This window comes from Leptodactylus fuscus, chromosome 5, assembly GCF_031893055.1.
Source record: "Leptodactylus fuscus isolate aLepFus1 chromosome 5, aLepFus1.hap2, whole genome shotgun sequence".
Lineage (NCBI taxonomy): Eukaryota > Metazoa > Chordata > Amphibia > Anura > Leptodactylidae > Leptodactylus > Leptodactylus fuscus.
The window spans coordinates 11,086,897-11,105,133 of NC_134269.1; the positions used below are offsets into that span (position 1 = coordinate 11,086,897).

At 42.5% G+C, this 18,237-nt stretch overlaps 1 protein-coding gene across 1 annotated transcript; it reads right to left on the reverse strand.

The window, feature by feature from the left end:
* Nucleotides 1–557: 557 nt before the first annotated feature.
* On the reverse strand, nt 558–15,715 carry LOC142202580 (vomeronasal type-2 receptor 1-like). Its single transcript, XM_075272769.1, is given in 13 exon segments — nt 558–581; nt 583–1,463; nt 1,540–1,663; nt 1,867–2,094; nt 2,338–2,453; nt 7,381–7,767; nt 7,885–7,999; nt 8,393–8,479; nt 8,913–9,140; nt 10,116–10,937; nt 12,120–12,411; nt 12,927–13,207; nt 15,698–15,715. Coding segments are annotated over 13 exon segments (3,603 nt in total).
* Nucleotides 15,716–18,237: the final 2,522 nt, after the last annotated feature.

The following is an 18,237-nucleotide window of genomic DNA, read 5'->3' on the forward strand; positions in this document are numbered from 1 at the left end:
CTTTTAAGACCCCTTCAGAACTGAACTGGTCCCTTGAAAAATGTGTGTTGGAAATATTCTTAAAAATTTGGAAAATTACTGCTTGACTTGTAAGCCTTATAACATCTGAAAAAAATGAAAGGGTGATTAAAGTTTGATGCCAATATAAAGCAGAGATATGGTAAATTAAATGTATGAAGTAATTTGGGTAGTATGACATTCTACATGAAAGGCATGCAATTTCAAACTTTGAAAATTGCATTTTTTTCAAAATTTTAACCAAATTTCCTATTTTTTCATAATTAAAGACAAAACATATTGGCCAAAATGTACCACTGACACGATGAACAATGGGTCATGAGAAAACAATCTCAGAATCACCGTGATAAGTTAATGCATCTCAAAGTTATTACCACTTAAAGTGACACATGTCAGATTTGAAAAATGAGGCCCGGTCATCTAGCTACTTTTAGGCTCGGTCTTGAAGAGGTTAAATGACCCTGTTGTATTAAGATGGTAACACATTTTCTGGAAAATTCAGGCACAATATTTGTGGCACAGACATTTTTAATTGAGTTTTAGTATAACATGTTTCCCAAGAAGGTGTTTCCTTGAGTTTATATGCGGTTTAAGCAAAATGATATAACATTTAGGTAAAAACAAGCAAGAAAGTATGGCCCAACTAGAAAATATGATGGCAAAGATCTCCATGGCCACAATGTATTTACCACTTGTGCTTAGTGAAGTTGGAATGAAGGACACCCATACGCTAAGGAAAGCCAGCATGCTGAACGTGATGAACTTGGCCTCATTGAAACTGTCAGGAAGTTGTCTTGCCAAGAAAGCAACAAGAAGGCTAATAAAGGCCAAAAAACTGAGATATCCTAAGGTAAACCAAAAGGCAGTGGGTGAACCTTCATTACATTCAATAACGATGACTCCAGTCTTGGCTTTGACATTAAATTCCGGGAAGGGAGGAGAAATAGTGAGCCACATAATACAGATGAGGAACTGGATGATGGTGCCCATGCAAATGACCAGGTAGGACACCTGAGGACTGGCCCATCTACGTAATTCACTGTTGGGTTTAGTAGCCCTAAAGACAATCATAACCAAGATAGTTTTGGCCAAAATACATGAAACACATAATGCAAAAACCATGCCAAAGGCCACCTGACGTAATAGGCACTTCTGATATTCGGGATAACCGATGAACGCCAAAGAACACAAAAAACAAAGGGACAAACACATGAGAAGAAGACAACTAATGGTGTAATTGTTGGCTCGGACAATGGGGGTGTTTTTATAGCAAACCAGTAGGCCTAAAATAGTGATAGGGACAAAGGATGAGGACACACTGGTGGATGCCAAAGTGACACCCAGAGTCTCTTCGTAGGAGAGGTATTCAATGGGTTTCTGGAGACATCTGTCATTTTCTTCACTTGGCCACTCATTCCAAGGACATTCATAGCATTCAGTTGCATCTAAGAAGAAATGAGACATCTTAAAATAAATTCAGACTCTTCTAACTATACTTTTATAACTCTATAACCAACTCACCCGTTTCATTAGAAATCTCTCCGTGTGAGCAGGGCACACATTTGTAGCAACAACTTGGTTCTCCTTGAAGTGAAGCCTTTTGGAAACCTGGTGGACAACTCTCAGAGCAAGTGGAACTTGGGACCTAAAAGTAAGTAAATAGAGAATTTTTATTATTCTTCTTGATCTGCAAAAACATTTAGACAAAGTGAAAGCTGGAATACGATAAGTTTTTCTCTTCCCATGATGTAATAGTACAGTAAATGTTTGGTGTAAACATCCCAGTGCAACAGCCAAGTTCAATGATATCACCCATCTACATCTATTGGCACTGCAGTTTTTTCTTACCTTTTCATCACCGAATGGCCATCGGATAGAACTTATATTAATGTCAAGGGCTCCTCTGTGAGTATTTTTGCTGCAAAATGTCCCCACTTTGACTTGTTTCATTGAACCTTTCAGATCCATTTGCCAGTTGACAATATCATATATGGGAGGGGGGTCTCCATTCTCGTCAAAAAACAAATCCCTTCCACTACTTAGTTTTACCCGGGTTTTCTTCATGTAATGGAGAACCTATAACGAGAATGTGGAACATTAGTAATTCCATGATTATGTCAATATAAATGCTACAGGGTGAGTACAGATCTACCACTTAGTTAAATGGAGTCTCCTTGGACCACAGAAATATCTATGGCACAATTCTTACAGTTCTCATAGTACTTACATGGTACAGAAGGTTTTAGATGGTTTCTCAGTAAATGAAATCTGTTGATATGTTTTGTCTAGATGAAGCGGTAAGACAAGTCCCATCATTGCCTCTCCAGGTAACGTGCTTCCACATAGATCTAAGGAGTCTAATCTGCATTTTGGGTCATTCAGTTTTTCAGAATAAAAAGCCTGAGTAAAGCAGAAGAGAACCTGGATCCACATTGCTGAAGAAGTGCCCACCATCTTGTTTTATTAGAAAATGAGACATTCAGGTGTTAGAAAGTAAAACTTTGGATATCTGAACAGAAAATGTGACTTTTACAATGGTCTCACATCCGGAAACCAGCCTCAACACCTGAACCCTCGTGGTTCTACCAAACATATGGTTCTAGGGTCACCTGAGGGGTACAGGTGTGGGTAAGCGATTGCATGGAACGTATGTGCTGACACATAGCAGTAGGTATTGCCTTGACTTGTCCTTCTTGAACTTATGTCTATCGTCCCAATTTATAATGCTGGGGGTGTAATTATAACATTAACCCCGTCTATACAGACTGATCCATAACACATTCTCATCATTTAGAATCCTCACTTGTATCTAATCTTCATGGGTTAAGATAAACCGAGTCCCTTAACTAGATGTCAAATTCTCTTGGTGTCTCCCTGGAGAGCCATCATCTTCATTAAGTTCTCCGGAGGGAGATCTCACTTCTTCACATACCATTATAGACATACAATACAGTACATGCTTCATTTTTCTCAGTGAAATTCATAAAGTCAGATTACAATTATTGAGTAATTTGATTTTTGAATTTTTGAAGTTTTTTTCCTCATAAAGACGTTTTTTAATCCGCTCTATAAGGAATATTATTAACTTTATAGATTTATATAGGAGGATGTTCTGTATAAATAAGTGAATCCAGATTAGTCCAGGGGCAGATTTAGAGTCTATAAAGTTTTGTATAAATCTACTATTGTATTCACACAAATGTCAAAACCATCCATGTGATGGCCATATTTGTAACGGAAGTCACATGGCCATTTTTAAAACGCATTGATTTCAACGTGTCTATTCACGTGTCTGTTTTTTTGGTGATACATTTTAACAGACCATCAAAAAATAAAACTTGGATATTAGTTTGGCGAAAGTGCCAATTTCGGTTTGGCCAACCAGCTAGTATGTACGATGTCTTCCCAACTCTCTTCTAGAGGCAAATGGCGAGGATCGCACCTATCGATTTCAACTGCTCTTTTCTTCTGTTCACAGTGAGATCTTCTCTATGCACGCACTGTTCCGCCAATCTGAGTATACATGGATATAAGGAAGTTGAGATAGATAAAGTAGCCATTGGCCAAGAAAGTGTTTCACTATCTCTTGTGTATGGACAGCTTAAGACTGTGGTGATATAGCAGGTGATTAGAGATGAGCGAACACTAAAATGTCCGAGGTTCGAAATCCTATTCGAACAGCCGCACACTGTTCAACTGTTCGAACGGATTTCGAACCCCATCATAGTCTATGGAGGGAAATGCTCGTTTCAGGGGTACGCAAAATTCGATAAAATTATACTTACCAAGTCCACGAGTGACGGTCGGGCTGGATTCTCCTTGAAGTCTTCTCCCGGCGCACAATTTTCTGATTGTAGATTCTTTTTATTCTATTTTCTGTACATATTTGTCGGGGTGGCCATCTTGGTCGGTTTCTCCTCCGCTCTTTTTACACCATTCAGTAATATGCCTCACAAGACAGTCATGGCCATAGGCAGTAATAGATTTGGGTCAAGTGAATGAGGTCTATGAGAGAATTTTTTAGACACACTCTGTGCAGCGAGAGGAGTAGATAAGCTACGACATCATCTGTTATCAGTAATGGATGCAATGATGTAACCCATATTATCTATAGAGGTGTTATCTTTCATTTTAATAACATCTGTAATATATGATGTGTAAAGAGAGCCTTTAAAGAATTTGCAAGTATCAGTTTATTATTAGGCTTAGCGGCCAGAGCAACAATTGCATAAATTAGCACTTAAAAAAAAAAAAAAAAAATAGAATTAATATAGGAAAATAGAAAATGTAAAAAAATATATATCAACAAAAAAGCTTAATGGTTGACAAACTCCCTTTAAAGATGATCTATCAGCTCTCCTGTCTTAACTAGCACTTATTTGCTTTAAAGTTGTCTTTGAACCCCCCCCCCCTCCACCCCACCCCACCGAAAAAAAAAAAAAGAATGGGTACCAGGAAGTAATTAAAATATAAAATTAAGAAGTATTCAACTTTACGCTGCCAAAACCTCTGCCACAATGGCGTATCCAACTGCAGTATGCCATGGGACCATTGACATCATTAGGCCATTAGGGTGACCATTGACATCATCACTGGCGAGCACTGAAACCAACATTGACTTCAAGGGGTGTCAAAAGTTTCCCTGAACAGCTGATCTATGCAGGGGCTGGTTGTCAGCCCCCCACCAATCAGATATTTATGGCCTATTCAAAGGGTAGGCCACAAATAAAAATTCCCGGACAACCCCTTAAAGTCTTTTAAGGCTGCCTACCATTTTGGTCAGCCCCGCAGGTCTATACCAAATGGGTTGAGATAGAGAAACTCTGGATGGCGCCGATGCATCCCAATGCGTTTCTGTGGTCCCGTTCCTCTCCCCTTCCGTCCACTCCCCTTTTGGGTCCTATACACTTCACAAGGACCATTTGGATTACCTGCTCTAAAATCTTTCCCCTTGCCTCCCAGTGTTCGTCTATGATTTCCTTTTTGTACAACCCCCTCTTACTGGAGGGACTTACGTCAGCTTTGGTGCGACCATGGAGTAGGCTTGGCCTTTTCCGTGTCACTGACTTAATAGACCTGCTGACGTTGGTGCTTAGGCCCTTTGAGTATTTTGTGTTAGAACTACATCTACCCGCCACTGAGTGGTTGCATTACCAGCAGATTGTCCGTTTTGTTTTTACCCAGTACGGCTGTTAGGATGGGTTCCCGCAGGTTTGCCTTCAGGCGCACAGCGCCACCTGTGGGCCAACCCAACTCTCGCCCTCGACGTCGAACGGTGAGACGACTGGAGTATAAGTCCAGATCTTGCCCTACTGAGCATGCTCAGGCATTTCAAAGTCGCTCAGAAACTAAGTCCCATCGTGGCCCTACTGAGCATGACCGAAGAGGTCATGGCCACCGCCCCTGATGGGCGGGGACTTTCCTTTATAAGGTGTGAGGCGACGCCCGCCCGGTGCTCACACTTTACCTAAGAAACATTATAGACAGGAAGGTATGACAGTAGCTCCTGGCTGCTTCAGTAGTTGGGCAGGTAGCTAGGTTAGGCCGCTGTGTGGGGTTAACATAGCTTCCAACCAGTGCTGTTAGCAAGACCTATAAGTCCTGAATGTACTGGCAGCTCCACACTACGGCTCGGTGCAGTGGACTCTGTACCAGCCGGTGGACTGGCGGCAGGCTTGGTCTCTTTAGCTAGGCTGTCTGTCATTGTCTGTGTGTTATAGCTCCAAGCCGTGTGGAGCCATTTCTGTCGCTGTTAGGGGTGACGTTAACCCCTGGCAGTCTTGTTGCAGCTGGTCCACCCGAAGCTGCACCAAAACTATTTACACAGTGCAGTGAACTGGTGTAAAACTTGATTGCAGTCTGGTAAACACTGAGGCTGAAAAAAGCTATTTACCCAGTGAGGTTAACTGGAGTAAATCTCCATAGTGTAACACAGTTGCCCAGTGAAGTTAACTGGTGCAACTGGTACAACCTTGTCGCAGCCCGTTCACACTGCTGCAGCCCTGACGCATTCACCCAGTGAAGTGAACTGGTACATTTACGTTACTCCCTGTTCAGACACACTGCTGCCTGGTACTGGCACACGGCCGCCCATCTGGGTCTGTGGACCTCCCTGCAGTGTCCTGCAGTCCGGCGGTTCTGTAGTCGTAAAGAAAAACATAATTTTTTATATAAACACACAGAACCGTAACAACGGCTCTCTGAAGGTGTCCCCACCGACTGTCTTTGAAAAACTGTGTCATGCGGGCGGGCACCTCTACTGCAGGCCTTATCTCTGGCATTTATGGTATCCTCTCCTCCTCTGGATGGCAGGGCCCCATATCACATAAATATATGGAGAGGTGGTCTGGGGCCTTGAACAGGCAGATCTCCCTGAACCAATGGCAAATTATCTGGTCCCGTGCAGCTAAATCCTCCACCTGTGTTACGTTCTGGGAGACTCAGTACAAGCTACTTATGCACTGATACCATACCCCAGCCTTGCTCCACTCCCTTAATCCTAACATTTCTTCCCAGTGTTGGCGTTGCCGGGTAGGAGTGGGTACCCTGTATCATATTTTTTGGGACTGTCCAGGGATCTGTCCATTCTGGCTGGAGGTCAAGTCCCTTACAGACGCTCTATTTATTCAAGGTGTCCCTTTAGATCCCCTCATCTATCTCCTCAATCTCCCCCCTGCTCATCTGGGTAAGCAGTCCTCTAAATTGTTTCTATATCTCTGTACCGCAGCCAAAACGCTCATCGCTCTTCGATGGAAGAGTGCCTCTCCTCCCTCTGGCTCTGATCTTGTAGCCCGAGTTAAGGATGTCCGTAGCATGGAGAACTTGACAGCCACACTTAATCATACTGTTGAGGCGTTCCAGGCTATATGGTCATCTTGGGATGCATACTGTAATTTGAATGGTCTCTGACTCCTTCCCCTTCCCTTCCTCCCCCACCCCCTCATTTCCAATCTCAGGTTTTTGTGATGTGTATACATTTCCAGTCTATTTGAAATTATATGCATTGCTTTACGTTCATGTTTTTTAAGTTTTCAACTCTTGTGTTGTATTGTATTTTACAAAAATCCTTTCAATAAAAATTACAGTTTAAAAAAAAAAAAAAAAGTATTTTCAAGGAAAATGGGAATCATTAGGCCTCCATTGTCTGAGAAAGCATAAAAAAGTAGATAAGAAATTGTATTGGTTGTAAAATTATCAAACACAACTTTTCAAATACGACAAATAAAAATAGAGAGAGCAATGATGAAGAGTCTTCAGGTCAAAATCATCAATAATTTATTACATGATGCAAAATGTACTTATTTTTTTATATAAAACACTAAAAACAGGAGTAGACCTAAAAAATTGCCGGTTGTCAATTACTCAGATTTTTCTGTTTTGCCATTATTTTCTCTCTTGAGTTCATGCCGGGTCTGAATACAATAATAAAACATTTGGGAAGGAACATACAAATAACCAGACCCCAAGATGATGATTGGATAGCAAAAATTTCCATGGCCACCATATATTTTCCTCGAGAACTAAGAGTGGCCGGGATGTAGGACAACCACACAGTGAGGAAGGCCAACATACTGAATGTGATATACTTGGCCTCATTGAAATTGTCTGGTAGTCTTCTGGCCAAGAAAGCAACCGTGAAGCTTATGAAGGCAAGGAGGCCAAGGTAGCCAAGCATGCTCCAAAAAGCCAAAGATGAACCTTCATTGCACTGAATGACCAGGACCGCCAAATTACCTTCCGATTTGACTTCTAGGAAGGGAGGAGACAATGTCAACCACATAATGCAAAGAAAGATCTGTATTAGAACACATAAAATGACTATGAGGTATGATACACGAGGACTAGTCCATTTCCTCAGTTCACTACCTGGTCTGGTGGCCTTAAAAGCTATGACGACCATAACAGTTTTGGCCAAGATACACGAGACACAAAGTGCAAACACGACACCGAAAGTCACTTGTCTTAACAGACAGTTCTCAAACTGGGGGTAACCAATAAAAACTAAAGAGCACAGAAAGCAGAGAGACAATGACAACAAGAGAAGACAACTTAGGGAGTAGTTATTGGCCCGGACAATGGGTGTTGATCTATAGTGAATAAAAAGTCCAAAGATCACCACAGGAACCAACGATGAAGAAAGGCTTGTCGCTGTTAAGGTAATGCCTAGAGGATCTTCATGCGAGAGGAATTCTTCGGTCTTTGGAACGCAATGATCTTGGGTTGGATTTGGCCACAGATCCCATGGGCATTTTGTACATTGGAGAGAATCTATAAAAAAAAAGTTTAAAAAGAAAATGTTAAACTTTCTATGATGTGAGGTCAATGGACTGGCATTGGAATGGAGTCATTTTATGAGCCAAATATTTTTTTTTACCGGTTTGGTTGGATATCTCTCCATGAGGACATTGAATACACTGGAAACAGCACAAAGGTTTGTCTCTTCTGGCCGCTTTCCTGAAGCCTGGAGGACAGTTAGGACTGCAAACCGAAAGAGGTACCTTGGAAGGATTTTTAAGAAAGATTTTTAAGTATTGACTAATAGAAGACAAAAATTCAGATTCCGAATTCTAAAATCTGATTTTCTTGGTTGCTCTGGATCATCTAGTGGATGGTGGGGGTCAATACAACTCTTTGACTGGAAGCTCTCAAAGTTTCTGGCATGGAAGAGCTCTTCCCACCATGTACATATAAGTCATGTGCCTAGGGCTCTTTGGTTACTGATGGCTTTCCATGACGGATACAGTAGCCAACCATGTGGTTTCCTGATAACACTGGCCATATATTCCTCATATAAATTATTCTTCAAGGAGATTAGGTTAGCTTTCTAGAAGTTCTCTATTGCCTGCTGAAAGCCCTAGATGAAACGTTTGCAAAGTATTTCCATACAAGCTCACCCCATGGCCCTGAGTTCCCCACTGGACATGACTGGAATTGATAGTGAAGACGTTTCCACTATTTCCACTGGTGTCGTAATTGCCCACTTTGACTTGCCGCATTTCTCCACCTGGGCCCAGCTGCCAGTTCACTATATCATATGATGCAGGTGGATCTCCATTCTCATTGAAAAAGAGTTGCCTGCCACTGGACAAGATCAGGCGTAACTTCTTCATATAGTGCAACAACTGTGGGAAGATAAGAAGGTTGAATAAGTTTAACCCCCTAATCCCCATTGACATGCCCATGTCACCTATCTTTCAGGCCTATGTATGTACCACTATGGCAGATTGTATAGTGTGGAGGGGACATTGTTGGATCATGGAGGGGCCACTATGGAACATTATACTGTATGGAGGGTTACTATGGGACATCATGGTGCATGGAAGGGCTACTGTGGGACATTAAACTGTGCCGAGGGGCCACTGTGGAACATTATACTGTTTGGAGGGGCCACTATCACACATTGTAGTGTGTGCAGGGGTTATTATGGGACATTATAGTATATGGAGGGACTTCTATGGTACATTATAATGTGACAGGCACATTTTGGTGAGTATACATGTTTTTATTTTATCATATTCCCTGGGCCTCCATCTATTATACTCTGTGGTCTGAAGAGTATGATAATTTTACTTCAAGTTCTATCCAAACATGTTTGGACCGAAATGAACCAGGGGATCGATTTGTCCTAACACATGGCTGAGGCCTGTGACCGAGCCACCATTGGTCGCATAGTGTCATGACATCATGATGCTCGGCCTGCCCAGGTCACCGCTGAGTCCCAGTCCCAGGCTTCTTGCACTGGGCCATGGTCACCTCCCCTGGGCCTCCAGCTGTTATTCTCTGGGTCTGAAGAGACACCAGAGTATACAGTAATCTCGAGGCCATTTTAGTTGACTGAGACAAATCTCCATTTGGAATATTTGGGAGGAACCTGGTGTGTTACGAGCTGATTCGCCTATGTCATAAGGTTGGAGGAATGTATAAACTAGGAACTGTAAGGGGAGTTGAGATCCCTATTCTGACCCATGTGTATCCATGAATTTCCAAATAATTTATTAGGAATAAAAAATAACATCTATGTATATGAGGACCATTTTACAACAGTCATGTTGGTGAGATCGTTGTCAAAAAATGTCTTTTATTGAGCTTTCACTAACCTGCCAAGGCTCAAAGTTCTTAATATCGGCACATATTCCATTGAGAAAAGGTCCATTTCCCTTCTTGCATTTACCTAAATCATGCAAAGCTTTTCCTACAACATGAACCGCTGTATAAATATTGTATGTGACTCTCAGACTAGAAATGTCATTGTAGCTGTTCTGGACACTCTCAAGCCTTTCCTGGCCGGTACATTCTTTCATCAATGTGTTTCTAGAGAAGTTCTGGTCTTGAAATTTGCAGTCAAAAACTTCTTCCCAAAAATTTTTTATCCATTGTCTTCCCACGATCATGGATGGATTGATCCTGTTGAGAAACTTTCCAAATCCTGGCATGCTTCCACTATGGAGTGCAAAACCAATTGTCCCAAAAAGAAGTTTTGAATACTTACTTATTGACAAGAAAGCTGAGGTAGCCCAAGCTTCGCTGGCAATCCATACTTTCCCTGTGATGTTCTGCCTCAGCATCTCATCCAGTACATAGGCTAAGTCTATATCAGTAGAGAAGATGACCACCGCTGTGGCTGATGACTCCTTAACCACTCGAGTGATATGTGGGGCATTTCGATTTTCTTGGCTGGAGATGATGGTCTCTGTGAAGGCCACACAAGCACCGGCTTTTATGATATCCCTCTTGATCATTTGGATACCTTGTTGTCCATAATCATTATCAATGGCCACAAGACCAATCCAGGTCCAACCAAACTGCAACACCAGCTGTGCTAAACCCTGAGACTGGAAGGCATCACTGGGGACTGTTCTAAAGAACGAGGGGAACTGAATGCGGTTACTGAGGAGAGAGCTTGTGGAAAAGTGACTGATCTGTTGGGAAATGAAATAATATCCTTTAGTGAGAAATGTTAGTATGATCCAGTTAGATAACTCATGAAGGGACATTTGATAAGAGGCTTAAATGATCAATAACTTTGGATTAAGGATTAGGAGCGCGATGCCGCACGAAGAACTCATACGGCGGAAAAGGTTTCCTTATGAACCTTATAGAGTATATTCTCCTTTGCTTACTTTGAACAGTATATTACAATATACACCACCAACCTCTAGGAAATAGACAACTGTATCCTTAAATTTTGGATGTCTTCTGCTGCATCATTATTTTGTTAGAACCTGTGTGTTATGGTCAGCAGGTTAATTAAAAAAATAAATAAACAATAACCTGCAGAGCTCAACTGGGCTCTGAACCGCAACCTGGTGTGAACAAGGCCCGACAGTTAATGTCACTTATGAGCTACAACACCATCTGGGTAAACACAGTAACTTAAAGATAAGATCTCTGCAGGACAGAGCAGCCGCAAATGAATTATAAAGTCTTGCAGTTACTCCACTGCAAGACAAACACAAACCATAACCATGTGCTGCCAGTAGCTCACTAGGTCGTACCCACCACAGCCTCCTGCTATGGAGGACCACAGGTATCAGCCTGCCTAAGGTAGGAGATTCCCTCAATACTAACTAAGGGAAGGGATACCCTCAATTTTAAATAAAGGGTCGATATTCTCATTACCTACCTAACTAAGCAGCTAGCTGCCAAAACTAAAGTCTTGCACATACATGGACCATATGGAATTTGAGACTAGAGCACCGGGCTTCCCAAACCTGTCTCCTTAAATGGAGGGAAGGCGGGCCTGAACAGCCAGCCCAGGTGCCCAAGCCAGGGGCTCATAGGCTGACACCCTTGTCAGTCAGGAACCCGACCACGCCTATGGGTTGCAATTGAATTAACTCCTGCTATGCTGGACTGAGCAGTGACAGTGGAACAGGCTGCGACCCTAATCCCTTGGCCGCACCTGCCGCACAGTCCTAACACTGTGCCCTTGGGAGGATCCTCTGGTATTCTGGTGGACCAGTCTGACACTAATGGTGTCAATGAATACTACTCCTGATTCAGGTCCAACAGGGCAAGAGAAGCTAGGAGGTCCTTGCGCCTTAGCAGATGATGAAATACAACTTAATTTAACCATGAATTATGAGTACCCCAGTACTTACTTGTGGATACCTGTATAGCCCCAGTATTTGAGCTAGTAACATTGTGTAGGTAGATATGGAATGCCCAATTACTGCAGCCAGGCGGGTGTCCATCTCACACCGATAATTAGGCAGAGGTCTTCCATATCCACTCAGCAGCTGTAGGGTTCCTGATACTGCTCTCTGGAGGACTGTACAAGAATCAAAAATCTGGAATCCTAAAGTGATATTCGGCAAGAAACCTGGAGTTTTGTTAATTTCCTCCACAGCGAAATGCACGGCTTGGACACGTTGGTAGTTCTCTAATCTGAAGCTGAGGACAATATGGTCAAAAAGTTAATATAGTTAATATATAATAAAAGTTAATATAGTGTTGCTATACATAAGCAACACTCAGGATTTTTTTTTACAATATGTCTGTCTATTTTTGAACGTAGCACCTGACCCAAACACTGCTCTGTCTTCATCTCATCAAAGCCCAAAGATTAATAGACCCCGTCCCCTTAGTCCTCAAAGTAAATTCAGACTGTAGACACCAACAAATAAACTCTATATACAGACTCTATGTACAGAAAAGACGGTAGTGAACCTCCAATACGTTCAGAACACTGAGCACAAAAACATACAAATCTATAGGCTATGATCAGATCCTATCATAACTACAGACCCCACACCAGATCCCTTAAACAAACACTAAACTATTACAGTCTCAAGACTAAATTCCCTAAATAAATTCAGAACCCAGACTAGATACCCTAAGTACAGCCCCCAGACCAAACCTCCTAAACTAATAAGGCATTACAACCATAGATAAGAAACAATCCTTACGTCTTACACATGGCCGGAACTGGACTTTCGTTGTAATTTATCTTGGTGTATATTTTGTCCACATGGACCGGCACAACCACTCCGATTATTATATCTCCATCCAAGGACATGCTCGGGAGCTCGCTGCTGGTCAATCTGCAACCATAATCAATGCAACCACAGAAGTGTAAGACAGACAGCATGAAGAGAAGCCACATCTTCTGTAAAAACACAGAAGCAAATATCGATCGGGTCATAAATGGAGAAGATTTTGCATCATTTTCAGTAGTAAAACCAGGACCCTGGAAAACAATAGTAAGAATTTATGTATCTTAAGGGCTGGACAATGGGCCATATAGTGTTTTCTGGTTATCCTAGACCTTTATGGTGGTTCAACATACAGTATTAGACATTATAGACCTATACCCTCCCCCAAGGGACGGCCACACATATGTCAATAATACACATAGCTGATACGCGTGTCCACCCAAGAAGGCAGATAAGGAAGGACATACCGTATCTGTATGGAGATCTATCTTCTCAACAAAAAACCTGCATACTTTCCAACCACCATAGATCTACTTGCCAACTGTCTTGGCACTTTGGACATTTTCTGGTAAACTCCACCCCAAGAAGGGGCAAGGTTGATAATACTATATGTGTTCACACCCAAGGAAGGTAGATGAGTGGATAAGAGCGGGTCCCACCATAAACATTGTTCCACAGGATGAATTTTTGCTGGATGAGCACCATTGGTCCTGAAGGCCATCCCATGTCAGCTAATCCAGGAGCCAACCTCCATGGTCTTAGGGTTTATTCACTTGTCCCACTCATAATGTATTTTCTACTGTGATTTTTAGAGATACGCATCACGTGACTATAGATCACTGGGTTTCTCAAATAATGTAAGTGAGTGAGGTTGCATTGGGATCCAAAAGTTGCTGCACCTACAGTTCTCAGCCATATAAAGTCAAGCAATGATAGGGAACCAGCGTTTTCTTCTTGATTAAAAACTTCTTTATTAAACCTACATATTAATAATATCAGCAGGGAGGGTTAGATATGAATGGTGAAAAACATGATGGTATTAATTACCACTGGCTAAAGTTTTCCTATAAGGACACATTCCTTGGCCAGAGGAAGTTTTCGGAGGTCCGGGCGCTCATTTCTTCTTTGAGGGACGTGAGTTTTTCAATTTTTTTCTGAAAATTGCATCTACTATGTTGGGCTGTGTTTTCCCTTCCCTCTTCCCCACAATTTTTTCTTGACAATGATAGGGAACGCTTACACTGGTGGAGGACGCTTACGCTAATGGAGGAAGCTTACACTGGTGGAGGATACTTATACCGATGGAAGACTCTTACACTGATGGAAGACTCTTACAATGATGGAGGATGCGTACACTGGTGGAGGATGCTTGTACTAATGGGGAATGCTTACACTGAGAGAGGACACTTACACTGATGGAAGACTCTTACACTGATGGAGAGCGCTTACACTGGTGGAGGACGCTTACACTGATGGAGGAAGCTTACACTGGTGGGGGTGCTTAGACTGGTAGAGGTGTGCTTACACTGATGGATGATACTTACACTTGTGGGGGTTGCTTACACTGATGGAGGATGCTTACACTGGTGGAGGACGCTTACGCTAATGGAGGAAGCTTACACTGATGGAGGATACTTACACTGGTGGAGGCATGCTTACACTGATGGAAGACTCTTACACTGATGGAGGATGCTTGTACTAAGGGGGGAGGCTTACACTGAGAGAGGATGCTTACACTGGTGGAGGACGCTTGTACTGATGTGGAATACTAGCACTGATTTATGATGTGCTAGTGTGTCGAAATGCGATGTCAAATGATCCAATAAAGAATTGAAATTTACAGCAGCACATTTTTCATTTCGGAATTTTTTGTTGTCTTCTGTACTGATGGATGATGCTTACACTGGTGGAGGACGCTTACACTGGTAGAGAATACATATATTAGCGGAGGAAGCTTGTATTGGTGGAGGATGGATATCTTCTTACTTTTATATAGTAACTAGAGATGAGCGAGTAGTTAAATACTCGATATTCGATATTCGTTTTGAGTAGCCCCTCAATATTCGATTACTCGAATCGAATATCGAATCCTATTATAGTCTATGGGGGAAAAATGCTCGTTTCAGGGGTAGGCAACATTCGATCAAATTGAACTTACCAAGTCCACGAGTGAGGGTCGGGCCGGATTCTCCGAGAAGTCTTCTCCGTGCAGCATCCCCACGGCGTCTTCCGGCTCTGCGCATGCCCGCACTACAAGAAAATGGCCGCTTACAGTCAAAGTGGCCATTATCTTGTAGCGCAGGCATGCGCAGTCGGCTATGCCCAGACCCGATGCCTGGCAGAGTGAATTTAGAGCCGGAAGACGCAGTGGGGACGCTGCACGGAGAAGACTTCTAAAGGTAGGAGAAGAACCAGTGTTGATTGACTGACTATATAGCATTCGACCAATCAACGCTGGTTCTGCATCAAATTTTTCCATTTGAATTTTTGAATTTGAATTTTTCCATTTCAAAAATCAGAGTGGTACCCGATCGAGTACGAGTATTTTGAATACCGTAGTATTCGATCGAATACTACTCGCTCATCTCTAATAGTAACAAAAATCAGAGGATTACATGGGAAAATATTCCTGTACCTATATTTCTGCCTACAGACTCAAACGCAGTCTGAGCCCATCAGTATTTTTTATCTATGGCCTTATACATTATAATACACAACCTAACTGTACAGAATATTCCACTCACCTCATACTTCTCCCCCATATTGCCCTGTTATTACCCAAGCTCACATTTTATATGTGACGCTCTCACTTGTCCTGGGAATTGTATAAGTACTAATTACATATCTCAACCCTAGAAGACGAGACCTTTCTCTCCAGAATATATCCCAGTACAGATATTACCATCTTCAAATAGGAAAGGGAGATACATAATTATATTTAATGATATAATGAGACAATCTTCTGTGTGAGCCGGGGGATTGGCTCATGTCATAAGAGGATGCAGTATTCTTTCCGACAGTCTAGGATCTATGATTATACATACGGTATACAGAGCTACCCCAATGTACCGGATATAACTTTCATTTTTCATCTGATGTTCTTATTAAAAATTATTCATGACTGTTACTTAGCAAAACATTGCTTATTGATCGGCTGCCACAACGATACCTCGAGCATGCACCAGTCATTATACCTCTACCCTGTACCGGTCACTTCACTGATACCTCTAGCCTCTACCGATTAATATACAGTACAGACCAAAAGTTTGGACACACCTTCTCGTTCAAAGAGTTTTCTGTATTTTCATGACTATGACTATTGTAGATTCACACTGAAGGCGTCAAAACTCAGAAGTAACACATGTGGGATTGTATACTTACCAAAAAAGTGTGAAACAACTGGAAATATGTCTTATATTCTGGGTTCCTTTTGCTTTGATTGCTGCTTTGCACACTCTTGGCATTTTCTTGATGAGCTTCCAGAGGTAGTCACCTGAAATGGTCTTCCAACAGTCTTGAAGGAGTTCCCAGAGATGCTTAGCACTTGTTGGCCCATTTGCCTTCACTCTGCGGTCCAGCTCACCCCAAACCATCTTGATTGGGTTCAGGTCTGGTGACTGTGGAGGCCAGGTCATCTGACGTAGCGCCCCATCACTCCCCTTCTTGGTCAGATAGCCCTTACACAGCCTGGAGGTGTTTGGGGTCATTGTCCTGTTGAAAAATAAATGATGGTCCAACTAAACGCAAACCGGATGGAATAGCATGCCGGTGCAAGATGCTGTGGTAGCCATGCTGGTTCAGTATGCCTTCAATTTTGAATAAATCCCCAACAGTGTCACCAGCTTGCCTCCTCCCCCCAGCATTACACCTCCTCCTCCATGCTTCACAGTGGGAACCAGGCACGTAGAGTCCATCCAGTCACCTTTTCTGCGTCGCACAAAGACACGGTGGTTGGAACCAAAGATCTCAAATTTGGATAATCAGACCAAAGCACAGATTTCCACTGGTCTATTGTCCATTCCTTGTGGTCTCTTCTGCTTGTTGCCGGTCCTTAGCAGTGGTTTTCTAGCAGCTATTTTACCATGAAGGCCTGCGGCTGCTGCACAAAGTCTCCTCTTACCAGTTGTTGTAGAGATGTGTCTGCTGCTAGAACTCTGTGTGGCATTGACCTGGTCTCTAATCTGAGCTGCTGATAACCTGCAATTTCTGAGGCTGGTGACTCGGATGAGCTTATCCTCCGCAGCAGAGGTGACTCTTGGTCTTCCTTTCCTGGGGCAGTCCTCATGTCAGCCAGTTTCTTTGTAGCGCTTGATGGTTTTTACAACTGCGCTTGTGGAGACTTTCAAAGTAATGATGGCCACTCATTTTTCTTTACTTAGCTACTTTTTTCTTGCCATAATACAAATTCTAAGAGTCTATTCAGTAGGACTATCAGATGTGTATCCACCTGACTTCTGCACAACACAACTGATGGTCCCAACCCCATTTATAAGGCAAGAAATCCCACTTATTAAACCTGACAGGGTACACATTTGAAGTGAAAACCATTTCCGGTGACTACCTCATGAAGCTCATCAAGAGAATGCCAAGAGTGTGCAAAGCAGGAATCAAAGCAAAAGGTGGCTACTTTGAAGAACCGAGAATATAAGACAGATTTCCAGTTGTTTCACACTTTTTTGGTAAGTATATAATTCCACAAGTGTTACTTCATAGTTTTGATGCCTTCAGTGTGAGTCTACAATTGTCATAGTCATGAACATACAGAAAACTCTTTGAATGAGAAGATGTGTGCAAACTTTTGGTCTGTACTTATACCTCCACCCTGTTCCAGTCACTACACTGATACCTCCACCCTGTACCGGTCACTACACTGATACCTCCATCATGTACAGTACAGACCAGCTCACAAGTTCATCCTCCTCCTCCACTAGCATCACTGTTAAAAATAACATTTCTAATCACTCCTTTAAGGCTTACCTCAAGGGCCAAAAACAAAAACTCTGCTGGTGCAAGGCTCAACTCACCCCAAGGGCCAAAAGCTAAAACTCTGCTGGTGCAAGGCTAAAAATCACCCCAAGGGCCAAAAACTAAAACTCTGCTGGTGCAAGGCTCAACTCACTAAAAGGTCCCGAACCTCTTCTGGTGTAAGGCTCAACTCACTTAAAAGGGTCTGAAGCTAAGTTTGGGAGGGCTCATCCCAAGGGCCTGAAAAGTAAATTTTGGAGTTCTACCACATCACACACACATACACAATGACAGTTAAGGGTGGGGGCTGTTGGATTTC